Source organism: Chelonus insularis, unplaced genomic scaffold (assembly GCF_013357705.1).
Source record: "Chelonus insularis isolate UGA/USDA-ARS -01 unplaced genomic scaffold, ASM1335770v1 contig_3_pilon, whole genome shotgun sequence".
Taxonomy (NCBI): domain Eukaryota; kingdom Metazoa; phylum Arthropoda; class Insecta; order Hymenoptera; family Braconidae; genus Chelonus; species Chelonus insularis.
In genome coordinates this window covers 2,773,133-2,789,987 of record NW_023276556.1, presented here as the reverse complement: position 1 = coordinate 2,789,987, position 16,855 = coordinate 2,773,133, and the positions used below count along the sequence as shown (strand labels likewise).

Genomic DNA, 16,855 nt, shown 5'->3' with positions numbered 1-16,855 from the left:
GCTCGATAAACTTTGCAACTCGTATTGACACACAACATGAAACACGTGTTTACAAGTGCATTGCATCTCAAAAAAACTCCAAATTAATAAAATTTACTAATATAAGTGAAATTTTTCAATAATTGTATATCAGTATTAATTAATTTATTTATTTGAAAATATATTAGATAATAAAATTAACGGTAAATATATATTTTTTTTTCTATCCATTATGAATAACCTCATTCTATTCACATGTCTCACATCCATTTATGTTTCTTCTAATATCAATTGAATGTTAAAAGCTTGATTTTAGTAATTTTTTCAATGGGAATGTGTAATTTTTCAGATGTCTGTTATTTCTACAAGATCAACAAGTGTAGCATCAATTTTAAAGACACCTGGATTAAGAAAAAAAATTGCTAGCCAAAGCAATAGGGTACGTTTTCGGCTTCCAGATGATCTCAAAAGTGTTTTAATTAATTATGAATCCGGACGTGAAACTAAACCTTATGAAGATCTTATTTATATTGTAAGAGATGCTCCAATGAAGGTAATGAAGATTCTTAATTAAAAAAATTTTGTAATCTTAATGACTATTTTGAAACTAAATATTTATCCTTCAGGACTCGGAATTGATACAATTATTAACACAAGTAAGACAGTGTATCTCTCTATTAGGACCCAAACAAAGGATTTTTATTGAAACTCTTCTTAAAATTAATTGGATCAACAGGGATTTAGAAGCAACAACTGCTTATAAAGCCTTTTTGGAAGATCTTGTTTGTGTTCATATTTATCACTGCAAACTTATCATTGATAGATTGGTGTGTTTGTTTAGGACAATTTCTGATGAGAACAAAGAAAAGTGGAAAGATGGAAAACCTCCAGATGAAGATATTTCTAAATTATTTCATGTGCATGATGTATTATTCAAATTTTTAAAAATTGTTCCCATGTAAGTTTCTCAATAAATCAATTGGGATATTATATTGATTCGATTAACAATTAAAATATTTTATTTTTCAGGTCTTATTCGATTCTTTTACAATGTTTGTCGTCACAATTTCCTTATTTTAAACATAATATGCAGTCACATGTTGTCTATGTACATTCAGCACTCAAAATACTTGATTATGCACCAGAATTGCGATTGGACATTTTATCATTAATTATTAATAAGTAAAGTATCTTCTAACGTATAAAAATAATATATTTTCAAAATTACTCTAAAATATTATTAAAATTATACAACTACGTTACATATCTATGTATTTGAATGTATTTAAACTTATGAGTTCTTTTTGATTACAGATTAGTTGTAATTGACGTTAATGCTCCTCGATCAGAAATTGAAAATCACAGGAATAACTTAGACGATGATGATGAAGTCTTCAAAATTGAGTCCGTTAATGATAAATCATCTGAACAATCGCGAGAACATCCACTCGCCCTTACTCTTGATATGTGTATGGAAAAGATTTTTCAATTTATTCATGACACTTGTTATCCAAATAATGCATTAAACATGGAAAATGTGAAAAAAATATACTTAGAATTATTGCAAATATTCGAAAAAACTATTTTGCCAACATATGCAAGCCATCATGTTCAATTTATCATGTTCTACATTTGTAGCGTCAAAACAGCTGTAGCAGAAGCATTTTTGAATTGGTTGTGGCATAAGGTATCTAATCCCAATGTTCCATCAATAATACGTCAATCAGCTGTTGCATATATTGCTAGTTTACTAGCTCGTGCTAATTTTATTCCAATTGAGTGAGTAATTTTTTATTTCAGCTTTTTACTGGATACCTTTTCGGTACATTTAATTAAGTATTTATGTGTTGTTATTATTATTTGTTAGTTTGCTGACGTCATTGCTACAGAAAATGGGTAAGTGGATACATAGTTACATTGCGGCGCAAGATAGTCTAGAGAGTGCTAACAGTGATATAAGAGTTCATGCCGTTTTTTATGCTGTATGTCAAGCTGTTTTTTACATCATTGGCTTCAAACATAGAGATTTAGTATCGACAAAGAAAAGTAAGTAATTTCATCGATTTAATCTCACAAACATAATTCATTATTCAATTATTATTTAAAATTTTGTTTTTTTTTCAGATCTTCTTTTCTTGCAAAGTTTGAATTTTACAAAAATTATTTCATGTCAATTAAATCCATTAAGAGTTTGTCTTCCGGTAGTAGTACAACATTTTGCAACAGTAACACGCACTTATCAAATAGCTTACTGTTACACAGTAATAGAGCATAATTCCCGAAGCAATTTACCAGTTCTCCAGAATTCTAGTCGAGTTACGACACCTAGACTTGATACATTTTTCCCTTTTGATCCTTACATTTTAAATGAAAGTTCCCACAGAATTTCTCCTCTTTATCTACATTACCAAGGTAGTATGAACGTAGAAACTTCAACAGGAAACAATAAGGAAGAAAATGATGAAGATGATTTTATGGATATCTCGTATCCACAAGAACAAGACTCTAACAATCGTAAGGAACGATTTTCTTATAGTACATCACCTGGATTTATTCATTCATAAAAATATATAATAAAATAAATTTTGAGCAGTAACGTCCGTGCAATCATTTAATATTATATTCATTTTATTAAATAAAAAATCTCAAAAAATATGTACTCGTATTTGATAATAATCACGTTTCAGTAAAAAAATTATATGTACGTCATTTCATTAATTATTCAATAATGAAACACTTAATACTAACTAATATAAGTATAAATATTAATCTAAAGTAATAAAAAAATATTCTAATGTCTCACGTTGATTCAAGGTATACTGGAAAATCTTCTTGTTGTTTTAATAACATCGCTAAAGCTGCTTCTAAATTTTCCGGTAAGTGATCAAGTAACATTCGAGGCATTACTGATAATTCCATGAATTCTTCTGGTTGTGCCCACCTCATCTCATATCGTCGATCTTTTTTCTTTTGTTTTTTACTACTAGAATAAATTTTCCATCAAACATGATTAATTAGTCTCTTATTCATCAAAGAAAATTACAATTCTAAAGTAAAAAAAAAAATAATTCCAAACCTGTTATTATCTTGTGGTTTACATCGAACTATGTGAAGAATTCGACCGGCATTGTATAATCGAACTTTTGAATACCTTCTTCGTGACACATCACGCTCGAAAATCATTTCTTCCTAAATAATAAATAATATTGTTTTATTAATATTATTAAATTATTTTATTTGTTGTAAAAATTGTGATAAAAGTATTTACCGTTTGGCGCACCGTAGGTGCCTCTGCAAGCAATGGAAGTAATCCAGGAATCGAATTTATCGTATTCCCACTTCTCCATGTTCTTTGAAGATCTCTATGAGGTACTCCAAAAAGAGCATATCCAAATCCATTTAATACCACTCGGTACTAAATTTTGTAATAATCACTTAATTCATCATCTACTAATTTATTAAATTAATTCTCGACTAATTTTTCATTTAATACTTACTTTAGGTAGCTTACAAGCTTGTAAAGTGATTAATAATGAAGTTCGGAAGTTCTCCGTGCTGTCGACACTCAGTCGCATCACCAGATCATCACCAAGACCGACTGTCAGAACAAATTCCTCGGTAACTTTCGCTGCTTCTCTGCTCAGTAGACCAGCTATAAAATTTTTCCTACTGTTATCATTGTCTTGATAAATGCTTAATTACTTCTACTTTAGCTACACAATTACCAGGAGTTGCATAGGCGTAGACTCGCAGATTAGGATAACGAGGACGAATTAGTAAGCCTAAAAGAACTGCAAGACCAGCGCCAAGACTATGACCTGTGAAAAATTAATCATATATCGATCATTTGTTTTAGAAATCTCCTTTATCACAGTTGATTTATAAAATACCTGTCAATATTAAGCTATAGTTAGGATATGTTTCAAAGGCTTTTTCCAGAATTTTATATTGATCCAGTTGTTTTAAGAGTACTTTAGCACCTATTATCATTCCTCTGTGTGCCTAAAAATAAGAAAATTTATTGTCAGATAATTCATTTCTCGGCTGAAAAAATTTACAATAACAGTTTTCAACTATATAATTTTTATTGTGGATAAGAATAATGGATTTTAAATACTTAGGATTCTCAATGCATTTTTTTTAACAAATGTATATTTTAAAAAATACTTACCATACTACCTTGAGGTAGTCCTTCTGGTTCAAATAAATCAGATGCTGCAGCAATATCAGTGATGAGATCTCTTAAAGACAGCGAACCTCGAATGACAATCACGATACTTGCGGTCTTATGATCGGCAACCACACAGAATGGAATCTAGAAAAATATAAGTCATTTATGAATAAATATTATAGCTAAACATAACCTTTGTTTATTAGTAAGAATAAAATAGTAAACTAACGGATAAATGATTACATACCTCACACAAATGATTCCGAAAAGAAGCAAAGAGAATATCATCGTCAGATAATTGCGAAAGATATTTCACTCCAGCAAGACTGCAGAGACAACAATTATCATCTAAAACAATCTGTTGGCGTCGTCTAAAGCACGCGCAACAAGTCATTTGTCGAAAAAGCTTACAGCAACCAGTGCAAGCGTGCTGGTAGATTACAAACAGCCATCCATAGGAAGCAATTGCTAATTTCATGTAGTGATGAGCCCATTCTAATGACATCCATGAAGGTGTTGAAGAAAAAATTAATCGAGCATCTAAAATTTAATGTCATTATTTACTCGCTTAAACTTTTTTTAAAACTTGTAGCATTTAAACTTATGAGTATTTAATTATTTACAAACCATTTGTGTATTCTGGGCGTTGCAGAATATTCAGCCTTCGTAACTCCATTGTCTCTCTTTTTTGACGAATGCGGAGTAAAATACATCCGGCAACTACGTCCGATGGTACGAGGTCTGTTCTCCTGAACAAAGCGCTCAATAAACCTAAAAGAACATTTGAGCATTAATTTTTTTCTGATTATTTTTTGAAAGTTTTTTTCAGAATTTCTTTGCGTTTTTTTTTTGTATTTTGAACTTCAATGAAACTCTAAAGTATTATAGCAATTAAAATAAAATTTTTAAATCTAACAATACACTAAGTCTAGAAATTTTTTCTTGATTTATCATTTAACATCTTTTTAAAATTTAGTAAACTGATTAATAATTTTAAGTAAATTAAATTATTAACGGATTAGTGTCCAAGATTAACGTCTTAATACTTGGACTTCAGCCGCATGTACCTATGTCTCACCAGCAACATGTTGGAAGGTTTCGGTAGCACTTTCGTCTCTCCTCATCCACCAAAAGTACTTAAATCTTCGAAGCCAAATGCGTGAGATCTTTCCATGTTCAATTGAGTCTTCAATAGGTTTGTCTGAGTAGCTTAACGATCCAAGAGGATCAAAGACCAGGGCAAGGCCGAGGATTGCAAGGCCAATGAGTACCCAATCGAAAAATACAAGTGATTTGATCACTGATATTGTGTAGTACTCGTCAGTGCATTGTACGTGGTCGCCAACAATCCAGAGGGTTCCAAGAATATTCCAAACTATTTCTGGAAGCAGTAGTAGTACCCTAAAGATATTAAATACTTTAGTAAATAAAGGGATGTACATGTATATGAATGGTTGTAATAATTATTTAATTATTTGTAAATACGACAACGAAAAGTTTCGTGTTAAAGCTGAAAAGTTTTATAATGGAAGTAAATATTTATATAAAAAACTTTATGTTCATAGTTAAATAGACTTTAGAGTGTCTTGATAATTATTTATAAATTTTTATAAACATTAAGAATGTTAACTTACTTGACTGTCAGAAGGGGTTCAACAAATCTTCTGGCATATGTATCAGTAATCGATCCTCTAGCACTATGATTAACAATAACAAATACTAAAATTGTAATTACTCCAAGGATAACTAATTCACCACCAAAAAATACTCTAACAAGTTCCCCACCAACTTTGCACGTCCATGTTTCACCATAGTATCTCAAGCATGCGATGCCTATTAAGACGAACCTGAGGTAATTAAAAGAAACTTAAAAATAATGTGGAAATTAAATGAGCTTTTCAGGAATACAATAATTATTTAATTAAAATGTTACCAAACAACTCGAATAAATATTTCAAAGAGTCCTGGATACACAAGATCATCAGTTGCAGCCAGCCATTTTCGTCCAAATAATTGCATTGCCGGCATTGTTTTTCTGTCAACAATTACATCAATTGATTCATTCTTATTCTGATGTTCTTTTTTTTATTTTATAATTTTTATTATTGTGAAACAGGTCAGCATTAATGTTTTAGATTACATTCTCTACTGCCTGTAATAAATTTAATGAGGTTCTTATTTACATTTAGCGTGATAGAAAAATTACTCATTAATACAACATTCGTGTTAACGTCAATTTCCGTTTATTCATTTACGTAAGACTTGTACTTATTTTCTGTGTACTCAGAGCTGTCAAAGAAGCATCATATCATAAAATGTATGTTAGTAAAAAATTCGTGTGATTAATACAATGAAAGAGTCAGTCAGTATTTTCTGATATTAAATGATCGTTATGTAATTGTGATATTGTTGTTATTATTATTATAAAAAGTTATTTGCGAGAGAGTATTACTTTTTTTATCGAAAATCGCCGAGTTATTACATAGAATTATTAAATAACTATAGACTTTCAAAGTTGATGGATATGATCTATCATGCAAACGCATTACAGCTGACGCGCCAGTGCATCCCTTAATTAGGAAGAAATGAAATTGTTATGTTCTATAAAAAGTTCATGACATTAATGATATTACAGACGTAAAAAATTTCTATAATAAAATAAAGTCATTTTAAAATAAATCCAATAAAATCAAGTTCTGTGAAATTATCTAAAAGATAATTTTTACATTCCAATCATTTGAATATTTTCAAAAAATTATTTTTTTTTACCTATTTAAGCAAGTTATTCGGTGTCGTAATTATATATAATTTACAAAGCAAGCAATAAATACTTGGAGTGGAACGGGGTCGAATTGAATAATATTGGAATTGAAGTTTGAAGAAAAAATTTCCACAAACCTAATTTATAAATTTCTTTCTGTTACAACATTTTGGTACAACTTCGTATAAAAAATTTTGTAAACCTAGTCTTCACGGCCAACCAGAGAATTTCACCAAAACTGGATAAAGAAAAGGACAAATCATTTTGTGCAATCATGTAGGATCTAAAAGAGGAGGTAAAGTACACAGTTTCGCGTCATGGTATAGAGAAAGTCATGAGAGAGAGAAAGTCAAGTCTTAAGAGAATATACACTGTATTATATCTTTATAATTGATGAATGTTAAATAAATATTGCATAATATAATAATGATGATTATCATAATGGTGGAATGGTAATAAAAGAGAAAAATTAAAATTTTTTCCAATTATTTGAAATAAATATTTTCAACTTTTACTTAGAGAACAAACAATATTGACGGTAAATTATATTACACGCTGATTTTTATTACTCTAACGATTAGAGTGTAGATAATTATTTAGTTAGTACGTACAGAAATATATGTTTTCTGAACAGATAATTTTTTTACCACTTTTTTTTTTATTTTCTAAGGAAAACATTAACGTTGAATGGATTTATTTCACTTGCAATCACTATTCAAGCCCGCCTTGTCAAAGTATAGAAGCATTCTGATGTGTTTGAAAGAGTAAAAAAAAGTAGAAAAAAGGACAAAAAGGTAAACTTACGATGTGAAATATTGGTCCAATAGTCTGAACACAAGAACTCGCGTTTGACTGACAAAAGTTGCTTCTCTTGACTCGTCCCTCGAGTCACTACTTCAGCTTATTCATCACTCGCGCGTGTAATTGGATATCAAGACTGGTGTACAAGCGCGCTAGGCGTTATCGCGCGAAAGGAAGGACGAGACGACGATGGGACTAAAGGTTGTGAGGAAATCACCAAGAAGAGAAGTTTGAATATGTCTTGAAAATGTATCAAACAACCAACTGATGTTATTCAGAGCTTCAGAGTGAGTCCGTTCCGCGCAACCGGTTTTTCATTGCTATCACCAGCAAGGCGTGATAATCACCGGAAATATCACCGCGCAGTTTTTACACAATAAAGCTGAAAAGTCAACAAAATAACTGGTTTAAAATATTTATTTTGAAAGATTTTAAAAACTAATTTTAACTTAATTAAATGCGTAAAATGATACCTGGAAATATTCAAATGACTTGGCCGCTCAAAGTTCATCAACAAATGTCGTAGAATTCTTGTCAGATCCTTTGAAAAGGTTCAAAGTGTAATAAAATAAAGAAAATTTTATGCATAGGTGAAATTTAAATTTTCAATTTTGTTTCAAAATACAAGGATTCTTTGATTCCACAATTGTTTTAGTACTTTTTAAATTTATGAACTAATGAATTTGAAAATTAATTGATTTATTATGAGCACTGAAAGTCAATATAATATCGCAGGATTTTTTAATTATTATAATTTATAATTATAACTAATATTTATGTTGATATATTCACCTATTAATTTTCACTGTCACTTTTTCTTCTTCTCATGTTTTACTTTGATCATTCAGACACTTTGGAGACTTTTGAAAGCCAACAACTAACGTGTTAATGAGATAAATGTATCAAACAAGTTGAATATACGTTCAAGTGAATGGCAACAAAAATCGCATTGAGTTTCTTTGCTGATTATCACAAAGTTGAGAGTCAGAGTCAGTTGCATACGTCGCGAACAACTTGAGACTTGTTCACCTTGCTCTACAATACCCTGACGACTAATCCCTTCCATCCTCACTTCTCTTTTGGATGCACTTTCTCTGTGCATTCCCTCTGGCTATTACATGTGAGATGTAACACTCAGTAGTGTGGCTTTTTATCAGTTTTTTAAACCTCTAAAAGACCTTGAATTTAAACTCCGTTAAAAATGTCATAAACCATTAAAATTTAGCTGAAACATCAAAAGAATTCTTTTAAATATTTTCGTGTTTTTTTTTCATCTTCTATAATAATTTTTAATGTAAACAAAATTCTTTGCTTTATACCTCATTAAATTTGTATTGGTGAAATATTTTGTGCATGCTTGTAGACAGGTTTTCATGTTAAACAACTCGCACGAGACTTTTCACCATGCTGATGTGATGCAGATACTTGGAAGAAGTGTCAAACTTTTCGAATATCGTTTGCTCGCTCGACACTTCTTAGACGAAGCATAAGAATATCTTAAGCGTGTGAAACAAAAATCATTGAATTGATTTTCTCACCACATTTGACTTTGAAATTTATTCAAAATTCTAAAGAAAAAAGATTCTATTGTGTTTTTAAAAAACTTTTTAGAGTAGACAAGAACCTCAAGAACAAGTTGTATCATTAGAGAAAGTTTGTATATGAGGTTGATGTCTGTGCTAAAGCTATATAAAACACATTGTACCTGGTCAGCTAGGGTTTATGGATACTTCGTAGAATGTCAAGATGCCGCCACGGCTACAATCGTCGAAGCGGTAGCGCTAGAATTCAAAAGTCACCGAAAGTTTATCAGTAAACTGTTTTTTAATACCAAAATTCTATTTAATTCTAATAATTATCAAAATCATCACTTAAATACTTGAATATAAAAAACTTTGGTAATTCGATGATTATCTGAAGCAAATTTGAGCAAAGAAAAGTAGTAAAATAGTAATTAAGTGAAATAATTTTAATAGTTACAGATGAGAGATAATGAGAGCCGAGTGTCCGTTTATAGGAGAGTAGTAAGCATAAATGAGATTGAATTGGTAGTAGTAAAGGACTGTTGGGATGTTTAGTAGTGGTGGTGCGGGTCGAGTCGAAGCTAAGACGCGTAATGACGCTCTGAATCAATATGTGAGGCACTGAGATATGCATACGAACTAAGACAAGCAAGAAAGCTCTCCTTAGTGTGGTGGTGCGGCGTCCGCGTCGACTGAAAACGCCGTAGAAGGGGGTTGAAGAAGGAGAAAGGGTGGTTGGCGGCCACCTTATAGGAGGGGAGAAATTAAAGACGAGGCAGGCACAAAAATAACGACCCGCGAGAGCGCACTCTCCCTCTTGTCCTCGCACCCCTTGTTCATTCCACCCCTTTGCCACCCTTTTTCTTCATCTTCTTCTTCTTCGCCTTCTTCTACTCTTCCTTCTTATTCTTATCCTTCTTCTTTCTCGTCTTATTCTGATTCTTTGCTTTCCTTTTCCCACGAGTCATTTCTTTACTCTCACGACGGAGATGAAAAGACATCAGAGGTAGGGGTGGCTGTGAGATGAGACGACCGAGTAGTCGATGGGGTTGCTGCTGTAGTGGGAGAGAGGCATAATCTCCTACACGCCATAAAACCCGCGGGCAAAAAACTATGCGAGGGCGAATCCGATTTCGAGGAAAGTCCTCTTCACAATGCACATGTATATACACACACACACATACATACATCCCTTTAACGTTACCCTCTTCAACCCCATTCTGCTTATGCGTATATCTGTGTCACTTGTAATTAATCGTTCATCGATTTTGTTTGCTATTGTCTCCACACATTCATGTGTGTACTCACGCAATCCAGTCGTACGATCGTCTATTTTATGATAATATCATCGTTGAAACTCGATACCACAAGATACCCGATTGTCTTGCTTGAAAATTTGCATTTACATGGACTAAGATCGTTGAGCCTATCGTCTGCTATCGCTGCTATTCCAACCGTACATAATCATAGAGTACACATACTATATCAGTGTGTGTTTATCCATAAAAAATTCCTCTTTTATCCAATAAATCTGAAATAAATTTATAATATCGAGTTATTATGATGATTAGTATTATTATATAATAAATTGAGATATATATGTTGTTCATTTTGTACTCACGCAATAATTTCATTAGCATTAATCAACATTAAAATATATATATGTATATATTTATACACGACATCAACATATGTGTCAGCTTGATAATTAATCTTCGTTCCCAAAAATAAGTGTAACATCGATCTTGCAGCAGTACAGCAGACTGAGTGTAGTTTAAAAGGGTTTGGCGTGTGTGTTTTGCTCCCTTGTGTGTCCTCGTGTCGTTGAAAATAGACGGGAGTTTGGTTTGGTTGGGTGTTGTTCGTATTACAAACGTTAGAAGGGTGTGTGGGGAGGAAATGAGTGGGTTGCGTGGAAGAAAGTAGCAACGGCAACTTAAGAATGAAGAAAGAGGAAAAAGGAGGTAGAATGGTTGAAGAGAAAGAGCCACACAGGGTGGACTTTGAGGGCTGGGGTGGATGGCTGAGTACGAGGAGGAGTATGAGAAGAAGGAGGAGGAGGTTCTCATTAAGCAGCCCGGGCACTGCCGCACGCCGGGGGTTCAAATAAGAAGAAGAAGAAGCTCCCTAGAAGAAGGGAGAAAAGGAACAGAAAACGCCAAGACTAAGACACAAGACTAGGGGTGGAGATGAGTTGGCGAGAGGAAAAGACTGAGGATGTAGGAAAGAGTGAGAGAATGGAGAATTATCAGGACTCTTGGAGCAGGGTACGGAATGAGAGGTACGTAGAAGAAGCAATATGGCTGCCACTGATGAGTGATGCTCGTAACCCTTACTGCCATCTTCCAAGCTAACCACCCCCGGCAGACTCCCACTGCCACCCCAACGCCACGACGGATCACCGTTCGTTCGAGCTTCTTACAGGATCTCTTATACGCACCCCTCTGAATTATTCACGCGCGCCTTCCAGCATTTTTCCAACCCCTCCACATCACTCCTATATACTCCTTGGTATTATTTTGATTTTTAACCAGTGCTCTTACGTCCCTCAAAGACTCTTGGACTTTTTTTCCTTTTTTTTTTATTTTTTTCAATAACCTCGAGACATTTCAAATCTTTTGACACACGCAAAGCTAAGAGTAAGCAAGAGAGAGAGAGAGAAAGGAAAGAAAAAAATAACGAGCACTTCCGGGACGTCGAGTTACCCCATTGGAATGAAACCCCAAAATTTGCGGTCTACGATCTACTTCTTCATCTCAAGGAGCGTGGATATAGATACGGATATATATTTTTGAAAAAGAGGATGAGAACAAGACAGGAAAAGAAACAGCAGATTTGCGTGTCCGAATGATGATAAGTGTGTGGCTGAAAGGTTAAAAAAACGGACAGCAAGCGATAGTTGGAAGATGCTTAAGGAAGTACATAGTGGTTGTCCAGGTAATGTAGTGGGGAATGAGAATGGAGGGGAATGCAAATTAGAAACGGTTGGGCAGAAAGCGGAGAAGGGTTGAAGACGATGGAGGTAACTCGGAAAAGGTGACTCAAGCAGCTCAAGGGGTAGCGACGGAGACTCGCTTACGTAAGGAAAGGGGTTGCTGGTGTTAGTGACCGGCTTTGTCTTCCCGGACAGAGTTCACCGAGTGCCTTGCATACGCGGCAACGTTGCGTGCGTGTCACGCGGCCAAGTGTCCGCCATGATATAAATATATACATATACGATTGGGAGCGGCAGGGTGTGCATGTATCGATTGCTGGCCAAACCACCCCCTCAGTGGCTCCTTCTCATTCCTCTTACGTCCTCTCCTTAGACCCGGAGTAATTATTGTGCCCGGTGGTCTTGTCTCATGTGTGTATCGCGGAAACGTGTTAGTAAGGCTTCAGAGAAGAGTTAGAGAGAGACAGATGAAAACCCAGGAGTTTCTCTCCCTCATCTTGTCCAATAGTTCCTATACGATGCTCCTGTACAAGCTCCAGTAGACTATGTTACTTAACGGGTGTCGAACTAAAACACTTTCAACTATTACTCTCACGTCTTGATGCTTTTCTTATCCATTCTTGCTTCCGCTTGCTTCACCACTGTGTCTAAAACACTTTATTCAATCTTCTGCTACGTCTGCAAGATCTTCATAAGACTTCTGAGACGTTGTTTGTTAGAGGAATGAAATTCCAAAGTGGAAACTGGACTCGAGGCCCTTGGGATGATGAAGGAAGGATGAGGTTGAGACCACCCCATACATATACGGCCGACTACTCCAAGAACATTCCCACTCCCTTACACTCTCCTTCTCTTTTCATCTTTCTATCTCTCTCTCTACCTAGACTTAAAAGGACCGTCCGGGTTTGTTGAAGACCAAGGTCCGAACACAACCACAAGTCAGACTCCCTCTTGGCTTGTCTCTCTACCTCTACAGGCAATCAACCCTTCGTCTTACTGCATTACTGACCGTCTTGTCTAGTTGTACAACTCTGGACTATGGATTTTATTCTACACATCAGTTGGCTTCTAGAGTTAGATGAATGGCCTAAAAGTGGAATTGATTAGTGGAGAAAATTAATTTTCAAGAAAAAGGAAGAAGATACAAAATCGGAGAACTTGTTGAGCGTGAAAGAGTTGAAGTAGAGAGACCAAGCAAGACTTGGGTTTAAAATAAAAAGAGTTACGCCGCCGGCTCGTTCCTTCAACCCTCTTACATCTCTTCTCCCCTATATTTTTCATCTCCTTCTTTTCTTCTTTCCATCTTTTTCTTGCTCTTACCTACCCTCCATTTCAAGCTTTTCACCCTACGTCGTCTTTCTCTTGCCATTGAATAAATTAACGTTTTTTCGGTTCGCCGATATTCGAGCTACAGCTTTCCTCTTCATCCTCTTCCTCGTCTCGAGATATATTTTCTATCGCCAAGATCCTCTCAACTCCTCAAATAGCTCGTATTATATAAAATAACGTGGATGAAAAAATTCCGAGATGGGGAAAATGTCTAGTCTACGAGTTTATTTTTGGTCAAGAACTTCAAAGAAGATTAGATGAGCCGATGTTTAGTTTGAAGATCAATTCCACAATGTTAGTTCGCCGCATCAAAGGTGATAATCTTTGCCTTCAATCTCAGTGTCAAGAGAATCAACCAAAGACTTTGGTAAAAGAATTCTTTGTCAATTGTTAAAACCGTGTAGAACGTTCTCTTAATCTTTCTACACCAATCTGTAATGTAAGAAATCAATACAATAGTATAAACAAATTCCTATACATACTAAATTGCATCACATTCTTGCAGCCTAAAATTTTAATTAACTCAGCAGAAAGTTTTATGTACCAATATGAACACCTATAAATACATCCAGATAAATTTTACTTTTTTGGTTAATTACAAATTAAACTATAGGTTGAAAAATTTTACTTGTGTATAAACTCTCATGTTGAAAGTATGACACAGTGTTATATAAAAATGTATTGTGTTGAAAAGTCTAACAATCCTATAACGAAAAATATATTCGGAGGATAACGAGGTACAAGCAAAACGCGTGGTGGTTTTGGCGTTGCCAAACTATTTGCCTTTCATGAATAGGAAAAAAAGTTTGTCGATGTGTGTTATTATAATATATGGTAACGAACGAGGTTATATTTGCGTTGTCGTTTGTAATAATAATGAATATAATAATACTAATAATAGCAACATGAAAACATCCTTCAAAAGAAAAACTCTCATCGAACGTAGTACGTACATGTATATAACAGAATATAAAATTAATTGAATTAATTAGAAACAATAATAATTACCAGGTCAAGATGATATAAATCACTGAAAAATAAATTTTTAAGAGGTTATAAGTTTACGACACCAACAATAGAGTTGTCAACCCTGTTAAAGATGGCAGTAAGCGCGTGGCGCGAGTCCACTATCAATTTATCTCTTTTCTCTATAGTGATTTCCCTTTCCTTTCCCCTTTAAGCGTCAATCTGTTCCCCTCCTATAGACTTCTGACCCGATCCTCTCCCTCGCGGGTAATCCGTTTTCCTTCCTTGTTACTCTGGCGAAAGGGAGAGTAAAAGGAGGGAGAAAAAGAAGAGACAAAGTCGAGAAGAACGTGGCCAAAGCCATGACCAGCGCAATCTGGTCGTTGGTCAGTTACTCTTGCGACTATTTTTACTTTTTTATTTCCAGTACTTTCACTCTCTGAAAATCTCTTTGCATAATCACACGTATTGGTGTAATTGCATAAGATAATATTGTGTTTGACGGAGACCTGTTTCACGGTTACGAATATATTTTATAGAAGAAGAGATGAAGCAAGAAAAAGAGATAGAGATGGAGAACGATTCAGTCATGGGCCGCGTGGTCTACCAGCAGGATATTCAACAGCAAGGAGAGGAAAGGGAGCAATAAAATCACCCGAGACTGCAACCCTTTCGTTTGAGTCAAATCGTAATCATTTTCAATGAAGAGGGCGAGACTTACAAGATCTCGTCTCCGTTTCCGTTAAGTCAATTTATATGTATTGATAACTTGTGCCATTGTAAATTAAATATGACAGTGGATACATAATTAATATATAAAAAACAGCTAATAATCAGTGATTATTTCCAGCCATTAATTATTGTTATCATTTCTTCTAACTAATTATGCATTATTTCGATAAATTTTTTTTTCATTTCTGATGGATAAATTCAATTTACTTAAAAATTTATATATGCAAATGTTTGTTAAATGGTTGGTTTTTTTATTAATTATATTTTTGAAGAAACACTGACAAACAATTATCAAAATCAATAAAAAATCAATTTTTATTAATTTTTGTTAATTGTAGTTGGTACACATGCTGTAAGGTGGCGCTGGTACTCCAGTTTACTCTCAATCCCCTCAGACGCGTAAACGTTCTCTACCTTTCGGCTCGTTTTCTATTTATTTCTTGCTTATTGTAAATTAAACTTACAGTAATAATTGAATAGACTTTACAAAGATACAACTTTTCAAATAAATTTACATCATAATTAGTTATATATAACTGGTAATCTTACTCCATTACATGACACTCCAAAACACGCATTCAGAGTCTGCTATACACTAATTAAAACAATGATTATTTTTTAGATGATTTATATTAAAAAAAAAATATTATTAGATACATTTTTTTTTATATAAATAGCTATTTATTATTAATTTTCTTAATTAATCATGAGAATAAATAATATTTTAAAATTTATAAAAAAAAAGACCGCGAAAAAATATACGCATGCGCATTAATGAGCGTTCTTTTTCATTTCAATATGTCTGCAACTGTCAGTTAAAAAATTGCAAGCTCTTCTTTTTAAAATGATTTTTAGAAATAGTACAAAATGATGCAAATATTTATGTACATATTTCTCTCTCAACCGATTGTGACAATTAAATTAACTATAGTATTAGTGAAAAGTGTAATCATTTAAGTGAATCAAGTATACATCGATAATCTCATTGATCGATTGGCTAAAGAAAATGGATAAACCGGCTTTTGGTTTATTTATTAGTATCCTAGCAGTGATGTACATACATACATGCATGGTGTATTAGACATTTGGATAGAACTTGGATGATGGAATGTTTTTTTTTAAATTAAAATTATGATGACATATGAACATAAGAGTGAAATCGCATTGTTGAGATTTTTAGTACGTGTAAAGTGTTAGTGAAGTGTGTTGACCATTTTTTCTCGGAACCGAATGGACGCAAACATCATAAGCAGAACTCTCCAAACAGTAAGTTTGTTTTTATTTTACTTTAAAGTAGATAGCCTTATCAAAGGGACATATTAAGCAACAAAAGTTTTCTTAATATTCATTCATTGGTCTATTAACCTCGTAATTGAAATTTTATGCTTTATAAACATGAAATGGCGTTGTATTTTTGGGTGATAAAAATTTTTCGCGAGTCTGTCTGACCTCAGGATATAGCAATAAGCTTTCTTAATGGAAAGTTAAGAAGGAAAGGTAAAAGGCGAGCATGCAAAATCCGCGTCGTCGCACCAGAGTAGTCCCAGGCTATTGGGGTAAACGATGATGGGATGAGGATGAAGGACTACGTGGAGGAATGAGGGTTGGTTTCTCCAAGAAAATTAAGCACAGCCTGGTAATTTGAGGTATTGATTTTT

At 33.7% G+C, this 16,855-nt stretch overlaps 3 protein-coding genes across 8 annotated transcripts in view; 2 read left to right on the top strand and 1 right to left on the bottom strand.

Annotated features, from left to right (window-relative positions):
• The first annotated feature begins 17 nt into the window (after positions 1-17).
• Positions 18-2,634, top strand: Tif-IA (RNA polymerase I-specific transcription initiation factor RRN3 homolog Tif-IA). The gene is made up of 7 exons (XM_035086266.1): positions 18-182; positions 329-532; positions 606-937; positions 1,009-1,161; positions 1,294-1,758; positions 1,847-2,025; positions 2,104-2,634. Exons 2-7 carry the CDS (start codon positions 329-331, stop codon positions 2,541-2,543), a joined length of 1,773 nt encoding a protein of 590 aa, XP_034942157.1. The 5' UTR covers positions 18-182; the 3' UTR covers positions 2,544-2,634.
• Positions 2,574-14,597, bottom strand: LOC118068677 (sn1-specific diacylglycerol lipase beta-like). Of its 5 annotated transcripts, XM_035086264.1 has the most exons (19): positions 14,508-14,597; positions 13,495-13,931; positions 13,051-13,257; positions 9,418-9,493; positions 9,032-9,280; positions 8,505-8,937; positions 7,716-8,094; positions 6,084-6,185; positions 5,785-5,997; positions 5,229-5,551; positions 4,778-4,921; positions 4,398-4,690; positions 4,151-4,294; positions 3,870-3,981; positions 3,705-3,797; positions 3,477-3,631; positions 3,248-3,394; positions 3,056-3,168; positions 2,574-2,962 (listed from the first exon to the last, which is right to left on the bottom strand). In XM_035086264.1, the coding sequence occupies exons 8-19, from the start codon at positions 6,176-6,178 to the stop codon at positions 2,779-2,781; spliced, it is 2,016 nt and encodes a 671-aa protein (XP_034942155.1). In that variant the 5' UTR covers positions 6,179-6,185; positions 7,716-8,094; positions 8,505-8,937; positions 9,032-9,280; positions 9,418-9,493; positions 13,051-13,257; positions 13,495-13,931; positions 14,508-14,597; the 3' UTR covers positions 2,574-2,778. The 5 variants fall into 5 exon arrangements, with proteins under 5 accessions (XP_034942155.1, XP_034942153.1, XP_034942156.1 ...); XM_035086262.1 differs by lacking the exons at positions 13,051-13,257; positions 13,495-13,931; positions 14,508-14,597 and adding an exon at positions 8,186-8,253 and having other exon boundaries at positions 9,418-9,575; XM_035086265.1 differs by lacking the exons at positions 13,051-13,257; positions 13,495-13,931; positions 14,508-14,597 and having other exon boundaries at positions 2,574-2,959; positions 9,418-9,577.
• A 1,408-nt stretch (positions 14,598-16,005) lies between these two features.
• Positions 16,006-16,855, top strand: part of LOC118068356 (protein jim lovell) — an 85,548-nt gene continuing 84,698 nt past the window's right edge. For both annotated transcript variants that reach the window (XM_035085688.1, XM_035085689.1), the window contains exon 1: positions 16,006-16,463. The gene's annotated coding sequence lies outside the window, so the exon portion shown is untranslated. The remainder of the gene's footprint in view (positions 16,464-16,855) is intronic.